Source organism: Pelobates fuscus, chromosome 11 (assembly GCF_036172605.1).
Source record: "Pelobates fuscus isolate aPelFus1 chromosome 11, aPelFus1.pri, whole genome shotgun sequence".
Lineage (NCBI taxonomy): Eukaryota > Metazoa > Chordata > Amphibia > Anura > Pelobatidae > Pelobates > Pelobates fuscus.
In genome coordinates this window covers 91,727,274-91,754,532 of record NC_086327.1, presented here as the reverse complement: position 1 = coordinate 91,754,532, position 27,259 = coordinate 91,727,274, and the positions used below count along the sequence as shown (strand labels likewise).

At 39.6% G+C, this 27,259-nt stretch overlaps 1 protein-coding gene across 1 annotated transcript in view; it reads right to left on the bottom strand.

Moving 5' to 3' along the window:
* PLEKHG5 (pleckstrin homology and RhoGEF domain containing G5) overlaps positions 1-26,381 on the bottom strand; it is a 336,555-nt gene extending 310,174 nt beyond the window's left edge. Inside the window, exon 1 of the mRNA XM_063436446.1 lies at positions 26,276-26,381. Coding sequence (XP_063292516.1) covers positions 26,276-26,342 — 67 coding nt within the window. The 5' untranslated portion in view covers positions 26,343-26,381. The remainder of the gene's footprint in view (positions 1-26,275) is intronic.
* Between the last annotated feature and the right edge of the window lie 878 nt (positions 26,382-27,259).

Here is a 27,259-nt window from a genome sequence, read left to right as displayed (position 1 = left end):
TTCTCTTAACTAACACCTTTATGGCACAAGCCTGGTAGTTACAGCTGCACCCTGTCTCGATGTGTATCACAAATGATAGACTCAATAATAGAATAAGAAATAAGAAAATAATAGGCTCTTGCAGGCCCGGACTGGCCATCGGGCACACCGGGCAAATGCCCGGTGGGCCGCGGTGGCCATGGGCCGAGGCCGGCAGGGGAAGGTCCCAGGATCTCCCCTGCCAGTCTATGCAGGGCCGGCACTATCCGAGCGTCGGCCCCGCTGTTTTCCATGACGGGCCGGTGGGGAGATCAAAGATCTCCCTCACTGGCCCATTTAAATAGACCTGCGGCTGGGGAGGGAGCTTGCAGCTCCGCCGGGTTCCTTTTGCGAGATTGGGACCGTTGCCATGGCAACGCCCCCGATCTTGTGAGAGAGAACTCTAGCCCTTAGGCTAAAGATCACTCACCACTGGACCACCAGGGATCATGTGCCAGTGCTGGTACCCCCCTCCCAGGTACCACCATGCCTGCCCCCCCCCTTCCAGGCTAAAGGTAAAAAGGGAGGGGGGGATTTAATGCCTGCTTATTTTTTTTATTTGTTTATTTACCCCCCTAGTTTTTTTATTTGTTTATTTACCCCCTTCGTTTTTTATGTGTTTATTTACCCCCTTAGTTTTATTATTTGTTTATTTACCCCCACTTAGTTTTATTATTTGTTTATTTACCCCCCTCGTTTTTTTATTTGTTTTTTTCCCCCACTAGTTTTATTATTTGTTTATTTACCCCCCTAGTTTTATTATTTGTTTATTTACCCCCCTTATATTTTTATATTTGTTTATTTACCCCAACACACAACATTTACACTCAGCACTCTCACACACATCACACTCAGCACTCTCACACTCAGCACTCACACACATCACACTCAGCACTCTCACACTCAGCACTCACACACATCACACTCAGCACTCACACACATCACACACACAAATCACATACAGCACCCTCACACAAATCAATCACATACAGCACCCTCACACAAATCAATCACATACAGCACCCTCACACACACAGAACCCATAGCACCCTCACACACTCAGCACCCTCACACAGCACACCACCCTCACACACAACACCCCTCACACACACATACTGCACTCCTCACATACACACTACAACCCTCACATACACACACAACCCCCTCCCCCCGATACACTGCATCACACACATACACAATACTTCCAAACATATTTATATAATATAGCACCCCTCACACACACAGCACCCCTAAACACATTACATTCCAGATACACACTAGATCCTTTACCCAACTCTGGATCATCTACACACATACACACACTAGATCCTTATATACACTCTGAATCTGTTATATACGCACACTCACTAGATCTCCTATACACATTGTGGGTCCTTCAAAACACACACTAGACTCCTATACATACATTATATATATATATATATATATATATATATATATATATATATATATATATTCACACACTCTGGATCCCCTATACACACACCAGATTCCTTGTAAGCAAACACATACTACACCCCTAAACACACACTCTCTACAAACACTACATCACCTATACATACACACACACACACACACACACACTATAGCCTGTATGCACATACTTGCTACATTCCCCTATACACACATTATCTACAGTCCCTAGCCACATATGCATTACATTACACCACAAACACAACACGACTAAAACCAACCTTATTACACAATACCACACCACAATCAGCTCACTCTACACACATGCAGTCCCACAAGCAGGCTTCAAACACACACACAATACTCTTTCCTGGCATTTTTGTCTCCTGGTATCCATTTATAGAGACACCAGAGACAAGTTGCAAGGAAACACAGTGCAAGCATGTTATTAAATTTTCTTGCGCTGTGTAGAACAAATACAGGGCTTTCTTTAGCAGAGCTCTGCGCATGGTCTGCCCTGGAAGAGCATTAAACCAACATGCTCACTTTGAGATGGAGCGTGTCACAATCGAAATTCTGCAGAATTTAGACTGACTTGGTGTAATTTTGAATCTTAGAATTTTTGAATCGAACTTAAACCAAAATTCTATTCAACTGAAAAAATAAAGAATCAGAACTGTATCAATTGGAAGAACCAAAAATGTTTGCCGTGCAAGTTTAATTGCCTCTGCGAATTCATCAATTTGCTAGTTTCAGATGATTATTTTATGTTTAAAGGATGCTGAAGGCATCTTTTTTTTTCTTTATTATAGGACTTCTCCAGCAATTTTCAGATAGAACCTAAATTTCAAATCAAGCTGAAAAATTGTGCCTGAAGTTCTTCAGAACCGAAGAATTTCGAAAGTCAGAACTGTATCAATTCAGGAGACCTAAAAATATTGCCATTCTCAAGTCTATTATAGAGAATATACTGTCAATAAAAAAAATATATATAAAAAAGATAATCAAGGCAAAATTGGCATTTGATATTGCAGTCTAAGCAATAATAAGAAAAAAATATTCCTCAGAATTTGTAGATATGATTATTAAAATCATTTCCAAAAAATATCTTGGAGGAAATACAAATCAAGCAATCTGTAGGCAGGCAGCAAAAAAAGAATTGGACATATTAACAGTTAACTTTTATTGCATACTGCTTAAAATAACATTTTCATTACTGAATTTAGCTTAAGGAACATTATCCATAACACTGACCTAGAAATTCTATATTCAAGTCATAATCGCCCATTTTTGTTCATATTTTCATCGGTCTAATTCTAACATTTAATATTGTAGAAGACACTGATGGGCAGTAAAACAGTTTGTCCAGAGAAACAGAAGAAAAAATCTTTGTATTTGAGTGAAGAAAAATATAACTGACTGACAACATATCGTATTTTTCCGTTTATAAGACAAAACCCTATTTTTTTTAACCCAAAATTAAGAAATACATATTTTAAGCATCTATAGCACTGAAATCCAGTTTGGCTGATCTGCCAAACTGGACTTTAGATCACACTTTAGATCATAAACTAAGCAACAATATGCAATGTCGGTCTCCCGTTGCAAAAGCTACAAATCAATGCGATTCAACCATTTAAAAATAATAATATTGAAGAGCTAGAAAAAGTGCAGAGGTGAGCTACCAAGCTAGTTAGGGGGATGTAAAACATTAGTGAGAAAAGGCTAGCAAAAAAACTGGATTTGTTTTCTTTAGAAACAAAATGTGTCTATATAGCACTATACAAATATATACAGGGTCAGTACAAACCGTTATGTGCTAGTCTGTTCGTTATCAGGAATATACAACAGACAAGAGGTCATCCTCAGTCATTGAGAATGGAAGAAAGATGTTTTCACTTATAGCAGAGAAAAATATTCTTTACAGTAAGAACATTGAAGAATTCCCTACCTGAAGAGGATGTCTTATCAGATTCTATCGATAATTCTAATATAGGCTTGGATGCTTTTTCTGCATAAACATAATATTATTCAAAGGTATAATTGATATGTCTGTGAACAGGTTGTTGATACAAGAAGAAAGCAAAACAGATTTTATTTTCTATTTTTGTGGCATAATTAGAAATGGCTAAAATTGGGGGGGGTTGCCTTTTTTGGATTAACAGCATAAAAGAATGGGCTTCATGGCTGAACATGATGAACTGTAGTCTTGCTTTTAACCTCTTGTTCCTCTGATCAGTCTTTGCCCCATACCATTAAAAAACTCTCATTACTCCATCTCCCTTCCGTCTCCTAAGTTTGTTTGTTTTTTCCACTGGAAGAGTGACCACCTCCATCACTCTGTCTGTTGGCTCCACATCAGAAGTCTATCTGCAATATATTCTGCTCTCTTTCACTGGTGATATTTGAGTTGGACCAGTAACATGTTTGCACCCCTACTCTCTGTCACAGCTCCTTCCTTCATGTAGAATTCCTTCAGGTCGAATTTGATGCTTAAGAATTGTGTGTAAAGGAGATCGGAGAGAAGTTATGCTTCATCCCTGCCACATCTCATCTTGGATGCTGCACTAACAGATTATCTAAATAAAACGTCTAGAAAAAGGATACGAGCCTGACCACCGTGATAAAACGTGGACCATTTTTGGTGCCTGAGGACTAGTTTGACAACTACTCTACTAGATAACTTAGTAAATATTTTGTCTAAATGTATTCATTATGTTCCACTAGAACAGTATAATAGCTGTAGCACTAGACAGTATAATAGTTGCCTTATTCATTTCCTAAATGTTCATTAGTTTGTCATGTTATTTGTAATTTTCATTTTCTTCCAACCTACATTTCCCTTTATTATTCAATTCCGCTCAACAGCTCCCTTGATGCCCACCCCCTCACATTCTCCTATTCACTGAGGAGTGAATATTGTACTTACTGATTTGTGTCAGAGTCACTTGACTTGTCCAAGCAGTTCAAAGCTACCATTGTCTATAACTGTTAACAAGCCTTATAAATGCTTTTACTGTATACGTTTAATGTGAGATTGATTAGGATACAACTCGTGTCCACAAAGCAAGAGATTTTATCTGAGTCTTTGGGACTTCAGGACTTTTGTCACGGAATGAATTTACTATTCAGGTTTGTTGATAAATACTGTTTGCCTCATGCTATTAAAGGTGGCTTCACTCTTTGAAGCTGTGTGTATGGATGAGATTCCTGCAGATAACCTTAAAAACTAGATGATTGGTGGGAGACAGCACACAGTGGTTCCTACTGCTTGTACTTAATTGAGTGGTTACATGATACCGATACCTAAGCATATTCCTGTATAACTGTTAGTGTATAGTCTAATTTAATGTTACTTTTTATAATGACCCAAATTTTTGCCTCACGCTAGCAATTAATCGAACTCTGCCCTGATTTTTGCTAGTGTTACAATTACTGTACATCACAGTTTATCTTCTGCAACAAATCAGATCTTTTCTGTTTCACAGATGTTGACAGACATTGCATCTCAGGTTCAAACTGCTTCCTCATAAACACCTACACCCTAACAAATTGTGGGTAGAATGTGAATATTCGAGGTAGAATGTGAATGCTGTGCGTGAATCCTGTGGGAGGCGTGTGAATGCTGTTGGTAGGGTGTGAATGTAATGTGTAGGGTGTCCGTTCTGTAGTCATCATCGCCAATTTCCAAGTGCGATGCAGTTGGATAGAGAAAGGTGATTTATAATGGTCGTGGGGGGGGGGGGGGGAGTATGCAAGCTATGACAAAACTCTAAATTAGTGTGGGATTTGAGAAACTCGCAGTGACTATATTTGTGTCTAGAAGAGTTATTTAATGTTGCAATATGACAAGCCTCTAGGTGTTTTAACGTGTGGGTGTTTGGATTTATGGGCTCTTTGTATCAATTACACTGGACAAACGTTGCTGCCTATGTTTCTAGTCATATCTTAAAGTGTAATAAATTGTATTTTCTGCTCCAACTATGTGTCATACTTTGTTTGTGGATATTTGGTCATACTGTCATTTCTTGCGTCTTTCTTAAAGGGATACTGTACCCCCCCCTATTTTAATCCTATTTGTGCAAGATTGTTTAAAACAAAATGTATGTAGAATGCCATGTTGAGAGCTATACACAGGTGTGAATGCAGTGTGCAGTGTGTTCCAGAAGTGTGTGAATGCTGCATGCATGATTTTCTTGCAGGATGTGAATGTTGTGGCAAAGATATTCATTTGAAGGGCAGGGTATAAATGCTATATACAGGGTTTGAATCCTCTGTGTGCTGTGAATGAAAGCTGTATAAAAGGTATGAATGCAGACAGGGCTGGCCTAAGACATTGTGGTACCTCGGTCAAGGATGAAATGCTGCCACCCCTCACCAACACAACGCCACCAAAACTTACCCACATCCTTTATGTTAAATCGTGTTAATCAAAACTTAAATGAAACATATCAGTGTGTGTGTGTGTAGAGGAGGTAGTGCGTTTTTTGCTGGGGATGCAGTGTGTGTAAGGAATCTATTGTGTGTGCTGATTATGCAGTGTGTGTAGGAGATGTAGAATAACATAGGGGATGTACTGTGTGTGTATGCTGGTGATGCAGTGTGTCTAGTGTATGCAGTGTGTATGTGTGTCGTTTGGATGCAGTGTGTGTGTGTTGGGAAAATAGTTTGTATGTGTGTTTGTGCTGGTGATAAAGTGCATATGTGTGTTTCAGTGCAGTGTGTCTGTGTGTGCTGGAGATGATGTGTGTTTACTGGGGATTAAGTGTGTGTCTGTGTATTCTGGGCATGAAGTGAGTGTCTGTGTGTGTGTTGGGGATGAAATGTGTGTCTGTTTGTGTGCTGGGGATGAAATGTGTGCGTGTGTGTGTGTGTGCTGGGGATGAAATGTGTTTATATGCATATTTGTGCATCTCAGCCTTCCCCCCTAACACACCTGACCATTTAGAATCTTGGGAGGCCTCCCAGGGCGCCCCGACAGAGGGATTAGTTGGAGAAAACAAGAGTTGTCCCAACTGGTTATTATCCTATTAGATAATAACCCAATAACCCATGGCCCCATTGGGACCTATGGATGGGCCGGTCCTGAGTGCAGAGTGTAAGTCTAGCACACAGGGTGAGTATTCACCAGAATAGGCAAGCAGTACACATAATAGTTAGCAACCAGATGCAAAATTAAAATATGACACAAAAGAAATTATTTTTGCAAAGCCAAGTATAGTGTGGCTGACAGAGGAGTGCCTATAGGTAGCTGCCTACTCCACCTACTGAGATATACCTTCCGAACTCCTTGCTGTACATACTTCCAATATTTTGCTCTAGCAAGTTGCGATACACCCTTTCCAAGGTAGTTTGAGACTTTCTGCTTAATTAATCTCAGAGAAGGAGAAGTCCACCTTCTGATTGCAGACCTTTCTGTGTTGAGGGGAATCATTCTTCGGAACACATTCGTACTCCCAAAGTACTTAAATACTGCAACCATCAAGAAATTCAAGTGCTGATCCATCTCACTCCACAACCAAGAATAGAGGTTCATAACCGCTGTTCTGTGGTCAAAATCCTCTCCCTGTAACCCTGTATATAGTTACAGCAGTAAAGTTGAATGTTGACTTACCATTTACTCACTGAGGACCAACATATCTTAAACAAGTACAACAATAATACATTCAAGAGCATTAGTATAGAAAATATGTCTTTGTCACCTAGGCAACCTAGAAAAAGATGTCAATGGTACCTTCATTTAAAGGGGTTACCTTGTGTTATACATCTTCAGAGACCTTAAATAAAACTGAGGATTCTGACTGTTTACTGTCGGAATCTCACAATACCCTAGAATAGTTACTCTCTAACTCTAAATCTTGCTCCATAAATATATTACTAAGATATAAAGGGAAACACCGCCCCAAAAGACATGTATAGAAAAGCCCGGTCAACCTTTCCTTCTTGAACAGACGAGACGGGGAGACATTTACACTATAGGGTACAAATGGTTTTGTCCCTTCTCTTGCTGTTAATGAGGATATCTCCTAAGAACATATTTATGTACAAAATAAACAAAATAGAGTCCTTAAAGAATTAGATAGCTGCATTGAAATATGCATGGGGTGTGAAACATATTTTTATTCTGCTCATGTATTAATACTGAGAAGCAAGCAGTGTGCGGTATATGCAGAACATAACCGGTGTGCTACATTAACCACATATTTTCAATTATAAAATGTCAGAATATGCCTGCATGGCTCCATCAAACTCAGACTCAACTTCAGACTCCGACAAAATAATCACCTGCCTTTAGCTATACATCTACGACTAATATTGTGCTTTAGGCTAGTTGAGCATCATGGGAAATGAAGTCCCAAAAAAAAATCTTGTTCTCCAAATTTAGCCATCGTTGGCATTAACGCATGTATTAATCATCTAATATTTATATTTCTAATGTTTATTTTCTTAGAACATTCCTTTGATTATAGTTTACTATATATTTTTAAATGCCTACACATGTAAAATGCATTTCAAGCTAATATTGTCAAATTTTGTTTATTTATATACTTTTTTTTTTTTTTTAGCATTTCTTATATATTTATCTTGTGATCATTACAGCTGACAGTGAAAGGGTTAAATTACGCACAGACTATACACTGCATTATGCATTTATATGATGTGTATTGCATTATTGACATTTTCTATTAATATAAATAAAAAAAGGAAAAGTAAACATACATAAAACAGTGATGCTGAATAGAAAAAAAATGGTCTGCCTTCCAACATAATACTGCGATTACAAAAACCGTCAAGATCACATTGTAATAGACTGCTATTCTCAAAGTGATTATGCAAAAATAGGATTTTAACTAAAAGCATCTTGCAGATTTTGCCATCACCTTAAATATAGACATACTGCGATCACCAATCAAGACGACAGATTCCAGTCCCTGTTAACGCTACATTTTCAAAGCAGCTTATTAGAGTATTTTCCTCCATGGAAACAGTTTTTTTTTTTTTTTTTCAACTTACCCATTGATTAAACGATCCTGTTTTTAGTCTTTTAAATTCTTTAGATCTTTGCACACGTTGTGAAAAAAAAAAAAATGCTCGAGAGCTGCTGATATGTCTCAGGCAGATTCCAGTCACGGCAAAGCTTACAAGGTGCAGACACACTGAAGAAATGTGTTTATCGCTTAATGTGCCCCAGAAATATGGAGCTGGAGTGTCGGAACTCAGCAACCATTCTCTGTGACCGACTCTGATAGACAGTGAAAAAATAAATAAAAAAAGTAGAAATAGTATATGTAGATTTTTTTTCCTCTTCTCTGTAGACTTGCTCAATTGGAGATGGAAAAAACTAAAGCACTTTCATTCCAGTATCGTATAAACAAAACTATTTACAAAAGCTCTTCGATGCAACTAATCCACAAACGATAAATCAAACCAATTAAAGAGCAATAAATTGACTTCCGCTGTACGAGATGCAGTCCACTCAATACAATTATTTTAAAATGACGTCCTTCACCACGTGTGCCTCTGTGAGTTATTACAATATGCTGCAAATTATTAATGAGTGTTATTCCATCTGCATAAACATCAGAGTCTAAAATAATTAACGTGGTAAAGAAGAACATAACATCCTAGAGACTTCAACGGACATATTTATGTTAACTTCACAAAAACCGACCAAGACCTGTCACCCGTGCATTAGAAATGCAGCTTTAATCCTCTTACTGTTTGAAGGCAGAGTTTATACACCATGTGGAGCTTTAAGTCGATCCATTAGACAGTCGACAGGCATTCAAAGTGTTAATTATTATTAGCATGACTTTATTTTAAGGAGTAACGGATATTGTGCCTTGCTATATTGTGGAAAGGGTTCTGGAATTCTAAACAGATAACTGTTTTGGTTTCCTCTAAACTAGAAATTGTGAAGAATTGACAAGTGAATTGAAATTGTTTCATGTTTGTAGTTGCCCAGAGCCAAACCAGCACATTGTCTCATCACACTCTGTTCCCTTTCTTAATTTCTATATAAAAATTTTTGGACTAAAATAACTGGACTAAAATAATAATACAAGAATATAGTTGCATGATATATTAGTAGTGTGATGTGAGGCAGAATCCCAAACACCTCTGTAAATTAATGGCCTGGAGGGTGGGGAGGTTGGTAAATGTCCCGGCTGCCCATTTTTCCAACTCATTCCATGGCCTAAAAGTGGCATTACAATTGAATTTTCTTAATAACCTTGTTTGCGTCTATTGCAATCATCAATATGTATCTAGAGTATGAAAACTCGAATAACAGAACAGATCTTGCCAAAACAGCTTGCCCTTTGGCAAATCACTGCTCAGGTCTCAAAATAGTTTTTGCTTACTTGTGCCATTACAGAGAGAACTTAATTCAAGGCATATCAGACTGAACCCCCCCGTAAGGACAGTCCAGAACCAAAATGCTGGTGAGTTCTCTCTCCACGAGAGATACAGCAACCCCAGATGGCCAGATGTTAGTTTCTGCCAGCCTTGGGCCTCGTCAGCGCTATATGTCCCTCCCATGGACATTTAGTGTTTGGCTGAAGATCATGGAATTTGCAATCCACCAATATCCAACATGAGATTTCTTGGCTGTTTTCATGACAATTTATGAAAACCGTGACAGATTTTAGTAAGCTGATAAAATATCATATAATATAAAGAAATGTATTCTCTATTTAATTGATTTATCAGTGTGCTTTGCTCCATAATGACTGTGTGAAGAGCACTGATCATTTGTGGTTTTCCTTGTTTAATAAATATATCTCCATAATGGCATTTACTGTGTAGATTCAGAAATTAAGAAAATATTGGGTCAACTCAAAATTAAATGACTCATGCTAATATTTGCAGTCCTTAGTCTCATACTTACTCTGTATGTCTTTAATTGTTATTCCCCTTAGTCTCAATGTCTCTTACTAGCAGTCCACTTAAGAATTATGCCTTACAATCACTTACACCAAGCTAGACCTAGACCTTTCCCTTCACATCTTTCTTCCAAGTTATAACTTTTCTTTTATCTTGCTGCCCTATTGTTTTACATGATCTCTCTTTCTTTTCTATAGTTTTATTTATTTTCCCCTTACTACATATTCACAATTACAGATACACAATCATTGATACATTTACAGGTACACGCTCATTGATAAATACACAGAATAACATACATTGACACAAAAACAGGCACACACTCATCAAGAAATACACAAACATTTATTTTGACAGATAATATACACAGGCACATACTTATTTATACTGATACAGGCCCATACACTGACACATATATGGGCTTGCACTTGTTGACACAAACACAGGTGCAATCTCATTGCCATATATATGTACTAATTGGCACATATTTAACTATGCACACTCTTATGGATACATACATAGGCACACATTCACATGTAAGTTCTCACAGACACACACTAACAGACAAACATGCACACAGGAACATGTGTGGACGCTTGTTTACAGACAACAGTACACAAATATGCACAGTTGCAAACACAAGCACAATGTCACACAGTGCACACAGATACAATCTGCATTGCCTGCCTATTACCCCAAGGAGTTTTACACTTTTCTACCTCTGACATTACTTAACATAAAGTGCCCATTTAATGTCTTATAAGTATCTAAGAGGTCTATGCAACGCAATACTATGGCATCGACAGGTCAAGTCTCCCTTTGAACACATTGGCAAGCCCCTGGTGTCTGCAACCCATAAGTTTGTAATCATTGCTCTAAAATATGCAATTCAACACAACTCCCAGTTAAATTAATAAAACACAAATATAATTTATTGTCTGAAAATCGTCTGGGAGCTTTCTCTGGTACCCCCAAGTCGAATCTACATTGAGTTTAACGGGAGCTCAGTTACAAGTTTCCCAATTCCAAACATTTTCAAAAACCTTTTCATTTATTTCCACTTATCTCACCTTGGTCTAACACTGTGACACATTTTCTCCTCACACTTGATCAATTTGGCTCAGACTAACCTTCTCTGGAAACACTTGGTGAATTGATTTTTGTGTACTTCCATTTCTGATCTCCTCTTGGACCTTTTGTGACCAGTACTTAAAGCTCTGATTATCAACCCTTTAGCACCATTATGTTGAGTGGTTAGGCAAATTGTATTATATCATGAAAGTTCTGGAATGTAATCAGTCATGATGGGTTTAAAGAATACTAAATCATGTTTATGTGACCAGAATAAATATTAAGCAACGTGTAAATAAAAATCACTTTCCTCTACTTACAGTGACCATTTTAAAAATAAATTCTTAAAGTATATATTTAGAAATAATTGAGAGGAAAAATGATTTGGCTTTTAGCTAAATATAAACTTGCTGTCTGAAAATCAAGATGTAAAAAAGTAAATTATGGTTTTTCATGGGGATAACATTGTTTTCATGCTTTTAAGGTAAAAATGTGTAAATGTTATATTTAGAAATTCAGAGAATGAATTATATGTATATGAATAATGCCAAATATTTCTAGAACAATTTGACAATATCTTGGAGTACCTTTGACCTAAGCAAAAGAATTGGCAGAGAGATGCGATGACTAGCGTCTGGAATTCAGTAGAAGTTTAAATGATAGAGTAAACAGCCTCCGCTACGTTTCATGGATTTCCTTAAGATGGAAAAATAAGCTAAATGAATTAAAACTTGTTTTGTCTGAAAATAAATGTAACGATGACCTACATCTTGTTTTTCTGCTGAATCTAATGAAGATGTATAAGCCTACTATGACCTTGGCTCTGCATAAGCCTGCAAAGAAGCACTATTGTGTACTCAAAATGTCATCTTTCCTCATGGTCAACAAAAATGAAACCACTTTACCTACAAAGATTTCTGGACACCAAATTGCCTTCTGGGGCATTCTTAAAAATGAATTGCTAGGAGTACTCATAATTAACATTTAGCAGACTATTGGTAATTAACTGTGGATATTCAAACTATGAAAACCTGTTAAGGTAAGTCACGTTTTGTAGTGAATTTTCCTTTAACCAGCGGGATCTTCAGATATGAAAGATATTAAATGTAGGAGAAGCAAACACCATTTTTTGCAGTTTTCCTTTGAATTGTATCACAGTTTGCGATTAGTGAATTAACCCTAGTTGTATCAATTAACCTGGACTCCATTACCCAAGGCCCAATGATCTCGCCATCCTATGAAAAAGCAAGAGATATAGAGAAAATTATCTAAATAAAGTTCCCCCCTTTACTCATTATAAAAACATTGGTGTACCCTCAAGAGTTGTTTACATCGTGTCACTTTCTAATCGGTGGATAACACAATATTAAATAACATGACATTAAATGTAACTACAACATTTAAAAATTTTAAAAAAAAATGTTCTTAATTGTGCACTTAGTAAATTCTCCACAACATGTGCAACTAAAGAAAAGTAACTCGACATAGATTCACCAAGTAGATTGCTGAAATGCCCAATATGACTAGGATTTCAGTTAATGTTTAGAAATTATAAAACTAGTATTACAAGGTGTGAATTACTGTAGGCTGAGATTACAACCTTAATAGTAGTCACAAAATCCAAAACCACTACACAGAAGTGTATATTAAAGGACCACTATAGTGCCAGGAAAACATACTTGTTTTCCTGGCACTATAGTGCCCTGAGGGTGCCCCCACCTTCAGGGTCCCCCTCCCGCCAGGCTCTAGGGGGTGGAAGGGTTTAAACCAGGGATAGGCAACCTTCAGCACTCCAGATGTTGTGGACTACATCCCCCATGATGCTCTTACACCCATAATGCTGACAAAGCATCATGGAAGGTGTAGTCCAAAACATCTGGCGTGCCGAAGGTTGCCTATGCCTGGGTTAAACTTACCTCTTTCTCCAGCGCCGGGCGGGAGACTCTCCTCCTCTCCTCCTTCTCGGCTGAATGCGCATGTGCAGCATGAGCCACGCGTGCATTCAGCCAGTCTCATAGGAAAGCATTCTCAATGCTTTCCTATGGACGCTGGAGTCTTCTCACTGTCAAAATCACAGTGAGAAGCGCGGAAGCGCCTCTAGCTGCTGTCAATGAGACAGCCACTAGAGGATGGATTAACCCATTTATAAACATAGCAGTTTATCTGAAACTGCTATGTTTATAGAAAAAAAGGGTTAAACCTAGCTGGACCTGGCACCCAGACCACTTCATTAAGCTGAAGTGGTCTGGGTGCCTAGAGTGGTCCTTTAAAGTGGGACCACTCTTAATGAAGTGGTCTGGGTGCCAGGTCCAGCTAGGGTTAACCCATTTTTTTTATAAACATAGCAGTTTCAGAGAAACTGCTATGTTTATTAATGGGTTAAGCCTTCCCCCAAATCCTCTAGTGGCTGTCTCATTGACAGCCCCTAGAGGCGCTTGCGTGATTCTCACTGTGAAAATCACAGTAAGAGCATGCAAACGTCCATAGGAAAGCATTGTAAATGCTTTCCTATGCGACCGGCTGAATGCGCGCGCAGCTCTTGCCGCGTGTGCGCATTCAGCCGACGGGGCGGAACGGAGGAGGATCGGAGGCAGAGATCTCCCCACCAGGCGCTGGAAAAAGGTAAGTTTTACCCCTTTTCCCCTTTCCAGAGCCGGGCGGGAGGGGGACCCTGAGGGTGGGGGCACCCTCAGGGCACTCTAGTGCCAGGAAAACGAGTATGTTTTCCTGGCACTAGAGTGGTCCTTTAATAGACAGTTGCCCCCCAGACTATTTAATAAAGATCATTTAAAACTTTTCATTTAAAGAAACGCTATAGGGTCAGGATCCCAAACATGTATTCCTGACACTATAGTGTTAAAACCACCATCTAGCACCCCTGGCCTCCCTTTGCCCCCATAAACATAATACAATCTTATTTGTATTTAAGTCTACTGCTGTTGGCTCTGCCCCTGATCTGCCTGCTTGGCTAACATCCTTAGAAGTGATTCTGTGAACCAATCACAATGCTTCCCTATAGGATTGACTGAGACTGTAAAGGAGGCAGATCAGGGGCAGAGCCAGCACAAGTCAACAGGGGAGGGCTGGCAGCCTTAGGCCTGGGGGGCAAATCCAGTCAAGTGACCCATTGCAAGAGGAGAGTAAAAACACCTTTCCCATGTGATTGAAAGTGTGTGTGTGTGGGGGGGGGGGAGCAGTCAACTAAACAGACAATCAATGACAGGCACACACACTTGCTGATTTGGCACACACTAAAAAACACACACTCGCTGACAGGCACACAGACACACACAGAAAGACACATTGTTACAGGCATACTGACTCAGACAGACAGACATACTGACACACACACACACACACACAGGCATACTGGCTGACACACACAGACAAACTGGCACACACACAGAGACATACTTGCACACACAGACAGACATACTTGCACACACAGGCACACATACTGACACACACACAGACAGACATACTGGCACACACATAGACAGACATACTGATGCACACACACAGACATACTGATGCGCACAAACACAGACATACTGACATACTAACGCACACACAGACATACTGACGCACACACACACAGACATACTGACATACTGACTGACACAGACATACTGACACACACAGACATACTCATACACACAGACATACTCATACACACACACCCAAACTTTACACTTTTAAAACCAGTGGACAGGAGCTTAGTAAGGGTACAGGGCTGTAGTGGGGGACAGGGGGTGGTAGTGGAGGGTATAAGCTGTAATTGGGGGTTTAGGAAATGTACGGGGGGATAGGGGCTGAAGCAGGTTGATGGCTACAATTTGGGAAAGGGGCTGTGGTGTGGGTAATATGGGTTGCAATTGGGGGAGAGGAGCTGTAGTGGGGATGTTATGGGGCTGAGGAAGGGGGCAGGAGCTGAGAGGGGGGAAAGGAGCAGGGAAAGGGTGGGACAGGGGCTGAGGTAGGGGACAGGGGCTGAGGTAGGGGACAGGGGCTGACTAAGGGGACAGGGTCTGACTAGGGGGACAGGGGCTGAGGTAGGGGACAGGGGCTGAGGAGGGGGGACAGGGGCTGAGGTAGGGGACAGGGGCTGAGGTAGGAGCTGACTAAGGGGACAGGGGCTGACTAAGGCTGAGGTGGGGACAGGGGCTGAGGTGGGGACAGGGGCTGAGATGGGGACAGGGGCTGAGGTGGGGACAGGGGTGAGGAGGGGACAGGGCTGAGGTGGGGACAGGGGCTGAGATGGGGACAGGGACTGAGGAGGGGACAGGGGCTGAGGAGGGGACAGGGCTGAGGAGGGAACAGGGGCTGACTAAGGGGACAGGGGCTGAGGAGGGTGTACAGGGGCTGAGGAGGGGGGACAGGGGCTAAGGAGGGGGGACAGGGGCTGAGGTAGGGGACAGGGCTGAGGAGGGGAATAAAAAAAAACACTAAAGTGTATTTCCCCCCTCCCTGAGTGTTAGCTTAGGCCAGGGAGGGGTGGACAGCAGCCAACAGGAGCAGCAACCAGCAGCAGCCAGTGAAGTCGTCCTCTCCTGATGATGTCAGGAGGAGGGGCCGTGACTTCCTCTGCTCTTCTCCCAGACTCCCCAGCGGTCTTGTGAGAAGAGCAGTGGAAGTCACGCCCCCTCCTCCTGACATCATCAGGAGAGGCCGGCTGACTCCACTGACTGCAGACTGCAGGAAGAGTGAGGTAAGTTGAAAAATCTGACTCCTCAGCCAGAAGCAGGGGATTCAGATTTTTCCTTTTTTTGCTTGGTGTGGGCGGCCCTGGGTTTAGGGCGGCCTGGGGGGCAATTGCCTCCCTGCCCCCCTTCCCAGCCCGCCCCTGCAAGTCAAACACAGCCCTGAGCCAATCAGCATATACTCATTGAGATTAATTGAATCAATGCATCTCTATTCATCAATATGAGGAAAGTTCAGTGTCTCCATGCAGAGGGTGGAGACACTGAATGGCAGTGCAGCACTGCCCCAGGAAGCACCTCTAGCAGCCATCTGAGGAGTGGCCAGTGGAGGAATCCCTAGGTTGTAATGTAAAGGCCAGGGTCTGTTTAAACCCTTGGGAGTATTCCTTGGACAGCTGACAGCTAGGGTATCACTGCAGCTGAACACAATCTGCTCAGCCACTGTGACTTCAGAGGATTTAAAGGACAGTTTGAGAACTGAATACAATTCATTGGTCAGTTTCAGGCCACTAAATATGACCCCAGATGACAGAGGGGAGCCCCAGGTATCTAACCCTGCTCAAAAAGTTAGGAGGTATCATCCAAATCGTTAAAGCCCATTCTTTGAAGGAAGACTTAACACATAGAAACATAGAAACATAGAATGTGACAGCAGATAAGAACCATTCGGCCCATCTAGTCTGCCCAATTTTCTAAATACTTTCATTAGTCCCTGGCCTTATCTTATAGTTAGGATAACCTTATGCATATCCCACGCATGCTTAAACTCCTTTACTGTGTTATGATGTCATTAAAAGTGTTAACATGATAGATAATAGATAACACTTAGTAATTATATAGTGTAGGAATTAAGTGTAGGTATGGTAATATAAGGTTAAAGGTTTGTCTTTACTGTTAGGGTATCACTGCAACTTACAGTCACGTGCAGCGGCAATTTCAACTACCATTATTAAAATGGCATCAGGTACCCCCGATGATTGCAACCCCTACTAATCCTTAGCAGACTGAGAAATGTATACACGGGTTCTGTCTTAGATTAGACCTACAGACAAGACACAGGGGTCCATGCATTTTTACCTATTTATTACAGGGAATAACCACACAAACAACAATCACCATTCACGCAGTATGGAATTCTAAAACATATAACAGGCAGGTCATGTAACAGATAGAGAGATAGAGGGATGAATGGATGGTTCGATAGATATTAATGTGATGCAGCTGGGTGTATATTAAAAATATTGTTAAATGTCTCCTCTATTCACTCTATAACACTCAAGCAATATGAATCTGAATATGAAAATAAAGAATAATTACTAGGGATTTGCTAGTTCACTTTCATCTGAAAACTATTCTAAATAGAGTGCGCCCAGGGAGCTTAGGATGAAAAGGAGAGAGATCCCACTAATTCGTTTGATGTTTTAGTAATGAAATGTCACACAGATAAAAGAAAGTCTATTCGGGATCTAGAACGGTATTGCTATAAGAGATTTACTAGCTGCAATATTGTTTCAAATACCAGCATTTCAGAAGTTTTGTCCACATTCCATATTACAAAAAGGCTCAGCTTTGTTTATGCTGGTTCACTCAGTCATAGAGCTGAATTAGCCAACAAACCCTCTCAAGTCTGGCTTTGTGATTTTTCAAATATCTTTATTTCTACATAAATCTCTTGGTAGTCTGAAATGGCAGGGACTTTTGAAAGATAATCCAGAGGGTACGTGCCACTTGTTATTCAACTAGACTCCCTGTACAATCAAGCTTTTGTAGTCTATATTTCTAAAAACAATAGTGTATGATGGGTAAAATAGTTCAGAACAGCTAACGTTCCAAAGGTTACCCATCATACCATCTTCGGAAAACAAATAAAGCAGAGTTGGGTTTTTACTGTCCTCCAACTAGTATCAGAGTATCAAACGTCATCACTGTCAGAGAGGCTAGAAAACAGAGGATGATATAAGCCCTGTGTTCCCTCTTTAAAATATGCAGAACAGGAACGTACCTAAACGCTGCAAATAAACTGAGCGTGAACACAGTTTATTTGTTTTTTATAAAGTGAACATTAGTTCATTAGTCAGATACACTGATTGGCCACAACATTAAAACCACCTGCCAAATATTTGTTGGCCCTCTAGTGCTGCCAAATTAGTTCTGATGCGTCGAGGCATGGACCCCACAAGACCTCTGAACATGTCCTGTGGTATCTGAAACCAAGACACTCCTTTAAGTCCTGCATGTTGCAAGGTGGGACCTCCATGGACCGGAATAGTTTTTCCAGCACATCCCACAGGTGCTCAATCAGATTGAGGTCTCAGGAATTTGGAGGCCAAGACAACACCTTGAACTCTTTGTCGTGTCCCTCAAACCTTCCCTGAACTTTTTTTTACAGTACATTATCCTGTTGAAAGAGGTCACTGCCATCCGTGAACACCATTGCCATGAAGGGTACTGCAAAAATCTCTAGGTAGGTGGAATGTGTCAAAGTAACATCCAAATGAATGCCAGGACCCAAGGTTTCCCAGCAGAACATTGTCCAGAGTGTCCAGAACACTGTCTCCACCAGCCTGCCTAATTTCAACAGTGCATCATGTTGCCATGTCTTCCCCAGATAAAAGATGCACCTGGCTGCAGGAAAGTAGCTCTTTCTATGGAGGAATGCTTGGTCTTGCGCAATCCTCCATAGACCTTAATGCTGTACTCTTCTGCATGAGCTAGAGTACAGCGCTGACATTGGCTGCCGGCAGCTGAAGTGCCAAGATCAAAAGAGGTAGAAAAGATAATGGATACCGCACTCTCCAGGCTTCCAGGGTGCTCAGGACCTGAGGATGGCCAGGTCATACTTCCAGATATAGAAAATAAATATTGATCCAGGCATTCAAGGATAAATTCCAAAATAGCAGTCTTAATTAGAGAAAAACAACAGCAATGCTTCAACCTAGCAGGGTCTTTGTCAAGCAATTCTGATACTTCCCATTATTTTCATTCTAGGGGTTTAATTTTCGCATACACTGCGTGCAGAATTATTAGGCAAATTAGTATTTTGACCACATCATCCTCTTTATGCATGTTGTCTTACTCCAAGCTGTATAGGCTCGAAAGCCTACTACCAATTAAGCATATTAGGTGATGTGCATCTCTGTAATGAGAAGGGGTGTGGTCTAATGACATCAACATCTTATATCAGGTGTGCATAATTATTAGGCAACCTCCTTTCCTTTGGCAAAATGGGTCAAAAGAAGGACTTGACAGGCTCAGAAAAGTTAAAAAATAGTGAGATATCTTGCAGAGGGATGCAGCACTCTTAAAATTGCAAAGCTTCTGAAGCGTGATCATCGAACAATCAAGCGTTTCATTCAAAATAGTCAACAGGGTCGCAAGAAGCGTGTGGAGAAACCAAGGCGCAAAATAACTGCCCATGAACTGAGAAAAGTCAAGCGTGCAGCTGCCAAGATGCCACTTGCCACCAGTTTGGCCATATTTCAGAGCTGCAACATCACTGGAGTGCCCGAAAGCACAAGGTGTGCAATACTCAGAGACATGGCCAAGGTAAGAAAGGCTGAAAGACGACCACCACTGAACAAGACACACAAGCTGAAACATCAAGACTGGGCCAAGAAATATCTCAAGACTGATTTTTCTAAGGTTTTATGGACTGATGAAATGAGAGTGAGTCTTGATGGGCCAGATGGATGGATTGGTAAAATGCAGAGAGCTCCAGTCCGACTCAGACGCCAGCAAGGTGGAGGTGGAGTACTGGTTTGGGCTGGTATCATCAAAGATGAGCTTGTGGGGCCTTTTCGGGTGAGGATGGAGTCAAGCTCAACTCCCAGTTTCTGGAAGACACCTTCTTCAAGCAGTGGTACAGGAAGAAGTCTGCATCCTTCAAGAAAAACATGATTTTCATGCAGGACAATGCTCCATCACACGCGTCCAAGTACTACACAGCGTGGCTGGCAAGAAAGGGTATAAAAGAAGAAAATCTAATGACATGGCCTCCTTGTTCACCTGATCTGAACCCCATTGAGAACCTGTGGTCCATCATCAAATGTGAGATTTACAAGGAGGGAAAACAGTACACCTCTCTGAACAGTGTCTGGGAGGCTGTGGTTGCTGCTGCACGCAATGTTGATGGTGAACAGATCAAAACACTGACAGAATCCATGGATGGCAGGCTTTTGAGTGTCCTTGCAAAGAAAGGTGGCTATATTGGTCACTGATTTGTTTTTGTTATGTTTTTGAACGTCAGAAATGTATATTTGTGAATGTTGAGATGTTATATTGGTTTCACTGGTAAAAATAAATAATTGAAATGGGTATATATTTGTTTTTTGTTAAGTTGCCTAATAATTATGCACAGTAATAGTCACCTGCACACACAGATATCCCCCTAAAATAGCTATAACTAAAAACAAACTAAAAACTACTTCCAAAAATATTCAGCTTTGATATTAATGAGTTTTTTGGGTTCATTGAGAACATGGTTGTTGTTCAATAATAAAATTAATCCTCAAAAATACAACTTGCCTAATAATTCTGCACTCCCTGTATTTTTACATACAATAGGACTCCTAAAGGCTGTCTACTTATCTTTCATCTTTGCTTTGCTTTCTCCTTCTGTTTACTTTCACTCTGTTCTACCTCTCTTTCAGCTACACTATCGTGAATTTTACTTCTCTCCTGCACACTCCATAGGCTAGAAGATAATAGTAGTGGTGTTTTTGTTGACTACATATGCTTCTCTAAGCTTTTCTACCATAATAAGCTAAATCACAGCATTTGTCTGTTTTCATTTATTTTCTTTACTTTCTAAACTGCTTAAGTTTTGATAATGCTGACATTTAGCACAGCAGTGGCATGTAAAAGCCAGGGCAGGACACACATTTGTATGTAAAGATCTGAAAGGCAAAATGGCTGCATAGCAAGAGAGAGAGAGGAAGTGAGGCAAGACAAGATATCAACGCACCTCCTCTCCAGCACCACAGAGATCATAGAGAACAGACAGTCAAACATCACCAGCAACAATGAGTCCTCCAGTACTTACAGACCCGGCACCAATAGCAACATACATACTATTTTTATAAAGCCAGTACCTACATTTTGTTTGTCACTCTTTTTTTGCTCTCATGAGATTTAGTCATGCTATGTTTTAGCTTTATGTTCATAATGTGATATGGTATGTATTATCTTTTGCCCTATTTTTTTATGACTGGGATAATATGTCAACACTCTATATCTTTTGCTTATCTATATGTCGCTCTCTTCTTGAGTGACCGATGACTTTTGAGTGATACATTGTCTTTTTCAATCTGTTTTATGTTCTTGTTATGGTCTGTTGTATACTTCCTATTTGCTATACTAAAACAATAAAATATTATTAATCAGAAACGTCTGAATACAACCCACTCACACTGCAATAAAAAGTATATAATATTTGCATAAGGAATTTCATTTACTAAACTGAAAATTGTGGAGAACCGGTGATGTAATTTTGGTAAAAGCAGACAAGCTGGAAAAATAGCTGAGTTGGGGAATATTTCAAATACCCTGTACTTTGGCTTAAAATGTACAATTTCCCGTCAATTCTTCAAAGTAAAGAATTTAAGGTGCAAACTCTCAAATACCGCAAGCTGCAATGGAAATCATTTTGTGGCTTTTTCTCTTGTAAGAGCTTAACATTATAGAGATTTACTTGAAAAAAATCCTTTGCAAAAATGATCACTTTTGGTTGTGAGATATGTGCATTTTGAAAGTCTTATCTGCCTACAGTTTAAAGCCGCTCGGCAAAGTAGACAATGTGCTACTGTGAGTTCGACATCACAGAGTGGACTCAAATGCAACTGCTTCTCATTGGCTACAGAGTATAAATTATCATTCGAGTTGCCCTTATGAATGTTACTTCAAGCCAAACAAGACATTCTTTCATTAGTCTGAGGCTATGAGAGACAATAGAGTGGTCTGGAGGCTGGAAATGAACAGAACACAAGCAAAGTACATTCATTTATCCAAAAATGATTCTCTGTCAATCGTATTTCTGAAACAAACATGTCAGAATTTTATGTAAAAAACAAAAACTGTCATAGGTCTTAGATACATTATTTTTACACATTCAGAATCTTTGAATAGGAAACTTCTCTGGAATTTTTTTACACAACACTCCCCATAAAGATGCATTGATATAACGTATCTCTATGAGGAGATGCTGGCCGGCACAGAGCAAGTGCAGCGCATGCACAGCAGGTGTCCCAAACATTGGATTAGCTAAGATTAGCATCACAATGATCTCAGCCATGGGAGGAGTAATAGCCACACGACGTGGGAAAAAGGTAAGTAGATATTCTTTATTTTTATGTAGTTTACTATTATCCATAAGTATCTAGTTATGAAGTAGACACATAGAAAGCTCTCTGAGCAAAATCATCCAAAGAGGTGCAGAGAATTGGCGACTATTTATTAGATAGCAACATATGCTCATAAGTAGGATATAATTACGCCAGAAATACTACTCGTAGGACAGGCGAATTAGCTGAATCTTTGGCATCGTAGTTGTCAGAGTGTCAAGAAAGGGAGACATTTCCAGAATAAATTCTACTGTGGAGGACCAATTACAATCAAGTCAAAACCCAAATGTGTTTTTTCTCACTAAATAGCAATTTAAAAAATGATTACCTAAATTAAAGTGATGGGTGTTGCAGTGAGTTAGTGTCTAATGAATCTCATGTAACACATTATATAAAATCCCATATCATTGTTCATACATACAGTGGCGTACACACGACCCATGCGGCCCCGGTGCGAAAATTGATCCGTGGGAGTGCTGAGGGGATTCCCTGGGGTCCAGTGGGGCTGTCTGGCGCGCGATGGAGCAGTCTCCTGGCTGAGCGCTCTCTGCCCAGCTCCCTTGCGGGAGGGAGCTGGGCAGAGAGCACTCAGGGGAGAGTGCTCCCTTGTGCGCCTGCCAGTCAGCCAGCTCGGTGACACCAGGGCCAGCCTCGGGGGGCCCTGAGGTGGCCAGCTCCTGGGCCCCTCAGGAGAAGAGGCTGGCCACACTGGCATGCATATCGGGTCGCAGGGTGGCCGGGCCCCCTGGTGGGCCGGGCCCGGTCGCAGCTGCGACCCCGGTATGTACGCCACTGCATACACATTTTATATAGTAATACTAACTGTGGTAAGAGTAGGAGTTCAATGACTTAAAATTATTGCCAGCATTACAAGGCCATATTCATTTGCAAGACTATTTTCATACACATTAATTTTCCTCCATTAAATTTTGCTGATTATATTGCTTTATTGTATTTTCAAAACCATTGCAAATTTATCTCACTGAAATATTATTTCATACTTTCAAACGTTCGACAATATCTAACATTCTCCCTCCAGAGTAAGCTCTTTCGAGCAGGGTCCTCCTCAACCTACTGCAACACTTTGTAATTGTTTCATTTATTGTTAAATTTACACCTTTATCATATTGAATATAATATAATATTGTGGAATAAATTGACGCTATATAAATGCTAATAATAATTCTCAGTAATATTTCAGCAAGATTAACGTTTCCGCAAGCCGGTGGTTTGGCTTTGAAGAGGCAGACTCATATTTTATACTGGTATATCTACTTGCGCCGCAAATTTGAAAGGTTTATACAGAGAAATCTTTTATTCTCCAGCTGTCAAAATATACTTGTATTTCTTGCAAGCTGGACTAGAAAATCTCACAGATCTTTGGAAACAAAGGCATTTACCACTTTAGAACTTATACTGGTTTTCCCGCATACTAATAAAATGTGGAGTAAATTCCAATATCACTTTGACAATGACAGCCCTTTACAATATATATATATATATATATATATATATATATATATATATATATAGTAATATAGTTGCCTCGTTTCCCTCTCTAAAACCTGCTTTGCACAAAAAAAAAAAAACATCGCTTCTTGGGTGCAGTGGCTTTGGATGGGCGGTAGAGGTGAGTTATACTTACCTGTTGCGGTTTCTCACTGGCTCCACTATCTTCAATCTTCAGCTACTAGTTCATCATCTACCAGGAGCCCATGTCAGTGATGTACTTTCGCACAAAAATGAGAGAACAACACTGATATCTATGAAGCATTCCGCAAGACCACAGAAGCCTCCATAGATATTGTCCTCACGAGAATAAGACCATGCCTTTTTATCACATCCATCGTTACCTGGGTAAAGGGATGAAACTTGAACTGGTGACTTCGCCTTTTGTCAAATCTTGTCAAGTTAGAGATTTACCATAAGACAAACTAGTCCTTATTTTGACTGATTTCTTTTGACTGTGTTGGCATTTCAATGAAGTTCCAACACAGTCTTTATGAGCATCTCATAAAGATGTTATCATTATTAAATGCTCAAAAAAACATTTTTGGGTGAGAGAGCTGCTTTAATAGAGTCCACCTGATCTTAGTTCCAACACCAGGAAAATATTTACCCTCCAAAGCCTCTCATGGGCCTATTTCCCAACTATATCAATATATCAAAATCATTACAACAATCTTAGACATCCACATACAACCTTTCTTAACCTAAATAATGAGTCCCAACCAGTCAGGCTTTGTGGGGGGAAAACACAAAGTTTTACATAAAGTTTTAAATGTGATTTTCCTCATCTTCTCCAACCAAAGGTATTTTGTTTCCCTTGCTCCAATCTATGGCTACTGAAAAGGCTTTCAGTAAGGTTTTATTACCTCATTTGATAAGAGTGTTAACAATATACAATTTTTTTTATATCCATTGTCAAAAACTTTCAAACTTGCCCAATTATATTTTTCTTGTAGCAGGAGGTGCAATATGGCTGCCCCAACCCATGCTTTTGACTCATTGGACTTTTGATATGTACCCTCCTCTTCAACCTTTGAAGGCAACAAGGCATACTCGTAGGCCCAGTTACATAAAAAACTACATTTTGTAGAAAAGACAATATATTACTTTTCAATGACCCTTCCACATCTTTTCTTTCCATAATCATAACTTAATCAGACTTCCAAAAAAGTGGACAGTTTTGTAGTGAAATACACACTGATTTGTTAGCCACCGGAGGACTATAAAGCAACAAAATACCTTTGTTTGGACCTCTCTGCAAGTGGAGCACCAAGGTTGCTTTTCATTAACATCTAAACATTTAGTAGGCAAATCCCACTGAAAAATTCGGACCTCACAGAAACTTCTGCATATAATCTTCCTTATACAACATTAATTGTCCACACAATGCGTGAACATCAATAATATGGATGGAAGTTTACATGTAGGAGCCTGAATTTTTGCACTTTTGTAGTTAACATTTGCCAATTGGATCTCCTGCATTCTAGATCCCCAATACACCTACTAAATCTACACTCTCTAAAATGTAAGCCTCGAGGATAATAAAAAACACGTTATATTTTTGGCAGAATATTCCTTTTAAATATGTCATTTTTTTTTAAATGTGAATTCTAATAATGTAATTCAGCTTGGCCTCACCATCACCATTTATACTCTCAGGACAACTGAGTGAACAATTCTTTAACACTTATGACCGAAGGCACAAAAAGGCAGAAGGTGGCATATACACATATAAAAACAGTCCTAACTACTAGCTCCAATAGCTCAAACACAATCATATTATTTAAAAAAAGATATCAAAGTTTACTTTTCCAAAATATTACAATTTCATACTTTGCAGATTCCCCTTGACCATCGCAGAAACATCAAATTCTTAGTTTAACCATACAGCATAAAAGGATTAAAATATTTGATGCACTGACACATAATTAAGTTTATATTTAACAGTAAAGCTAGGTGACTTTTAAGTTAAACTGCTAAATTTTGGATCAAATAGCCTAGTTGGGAAAGAAGCTAAATTGCAGAATTCTTCCAACTCAGCTTCTTTGGGCTAAATTTTCAAATTTGATTTGTAGTTTCACCAGAAATCTCCTGATTTAAAGGACAACTACAGGCACCCAGACTACGTCATTTCAATCGACGGACAGACAGAGTGTGCATACATCACAGCATATATTTGAATGGTTAATTACAATATACCACACTTTGTACAGGTTTACATCCCACCTTAATGTTCCACATAACGTGATAATTACACATACATTCTAAAATGTGTTAACATTCTCAGTCCATTTAAAGCCTCAAGATCATGTGACGTACCAGCAAGATCTTCAATAATATCCAAAGATGAACTCCAGGAAAAGCGTTCCACTGCACTGTACCCCATCTCCGTCAGTGATGCCGGGACCGTTTCTAGCTCATAGGCACCCCGTTTCTTCCAGTATAGGAACATATTGAAAAAAAAAATTCTAAATAAAATCCTTATTATAAAAAATAGCAATAAACAGGCTTTATTGATGAGATTAATTAAATGTATATTTTTCGTTTCAAAAATACAAATCGTTAGATATTTGGATCTTTTTGGAGCTTGGTTTTAAACATTTTAATGCTGTCATTCTGGGGACGGGGAGAATCGGATGGTCAGTCTTTTCTCCCAAAGCTTTCTGTTATGAACAAATAATTAAATCATTTGCCCAAGAGACAGAATACTGCTACAGATCTGGGTAGATTCGTATACTGGCCAATGGTCTCAGCACTAGGCCAGACAAAGAGACTTTTCTTTAGCCTCCTACAGACGTTTTTAAACTCTGAAGAAATATGACATTTATGATTAGCATAATCAACAAGCAGAGCATAATTATTTCCCACACAACTTCGTACCACGTCGATAGGATATGAAAAGAAATATTTTGACCACAGGCAGTAATATGCCGTTCTGGCATGTTAGTCAAGTCATCGAAAGTGCAGTTCTAAGGCATGAACTTAGCCATTTTTAAAAAGACCAACCAGTAGATTTATTTAAATCCTTTGAAATATAAGCAATGAAATCTGGATTTTTATTCATAGTAATATTCTACTCTACATATTTTAATTAAACTCAAGCTAAAAAAAAAGTAAAGAATATTGGTTTACATTTATAATGTCCTTGAATTTGAACAAATATGTAGAAAGATTTTTCATGTTTTCAAATATATCATGTGATCCTAAACATTACAGTCTTGTTACAAGGTTACACATTTAAGATACACAAAACATAGATAATCATCAGCTATCGCTAGTTTAATTTGATTGAAAAAAGCTAGA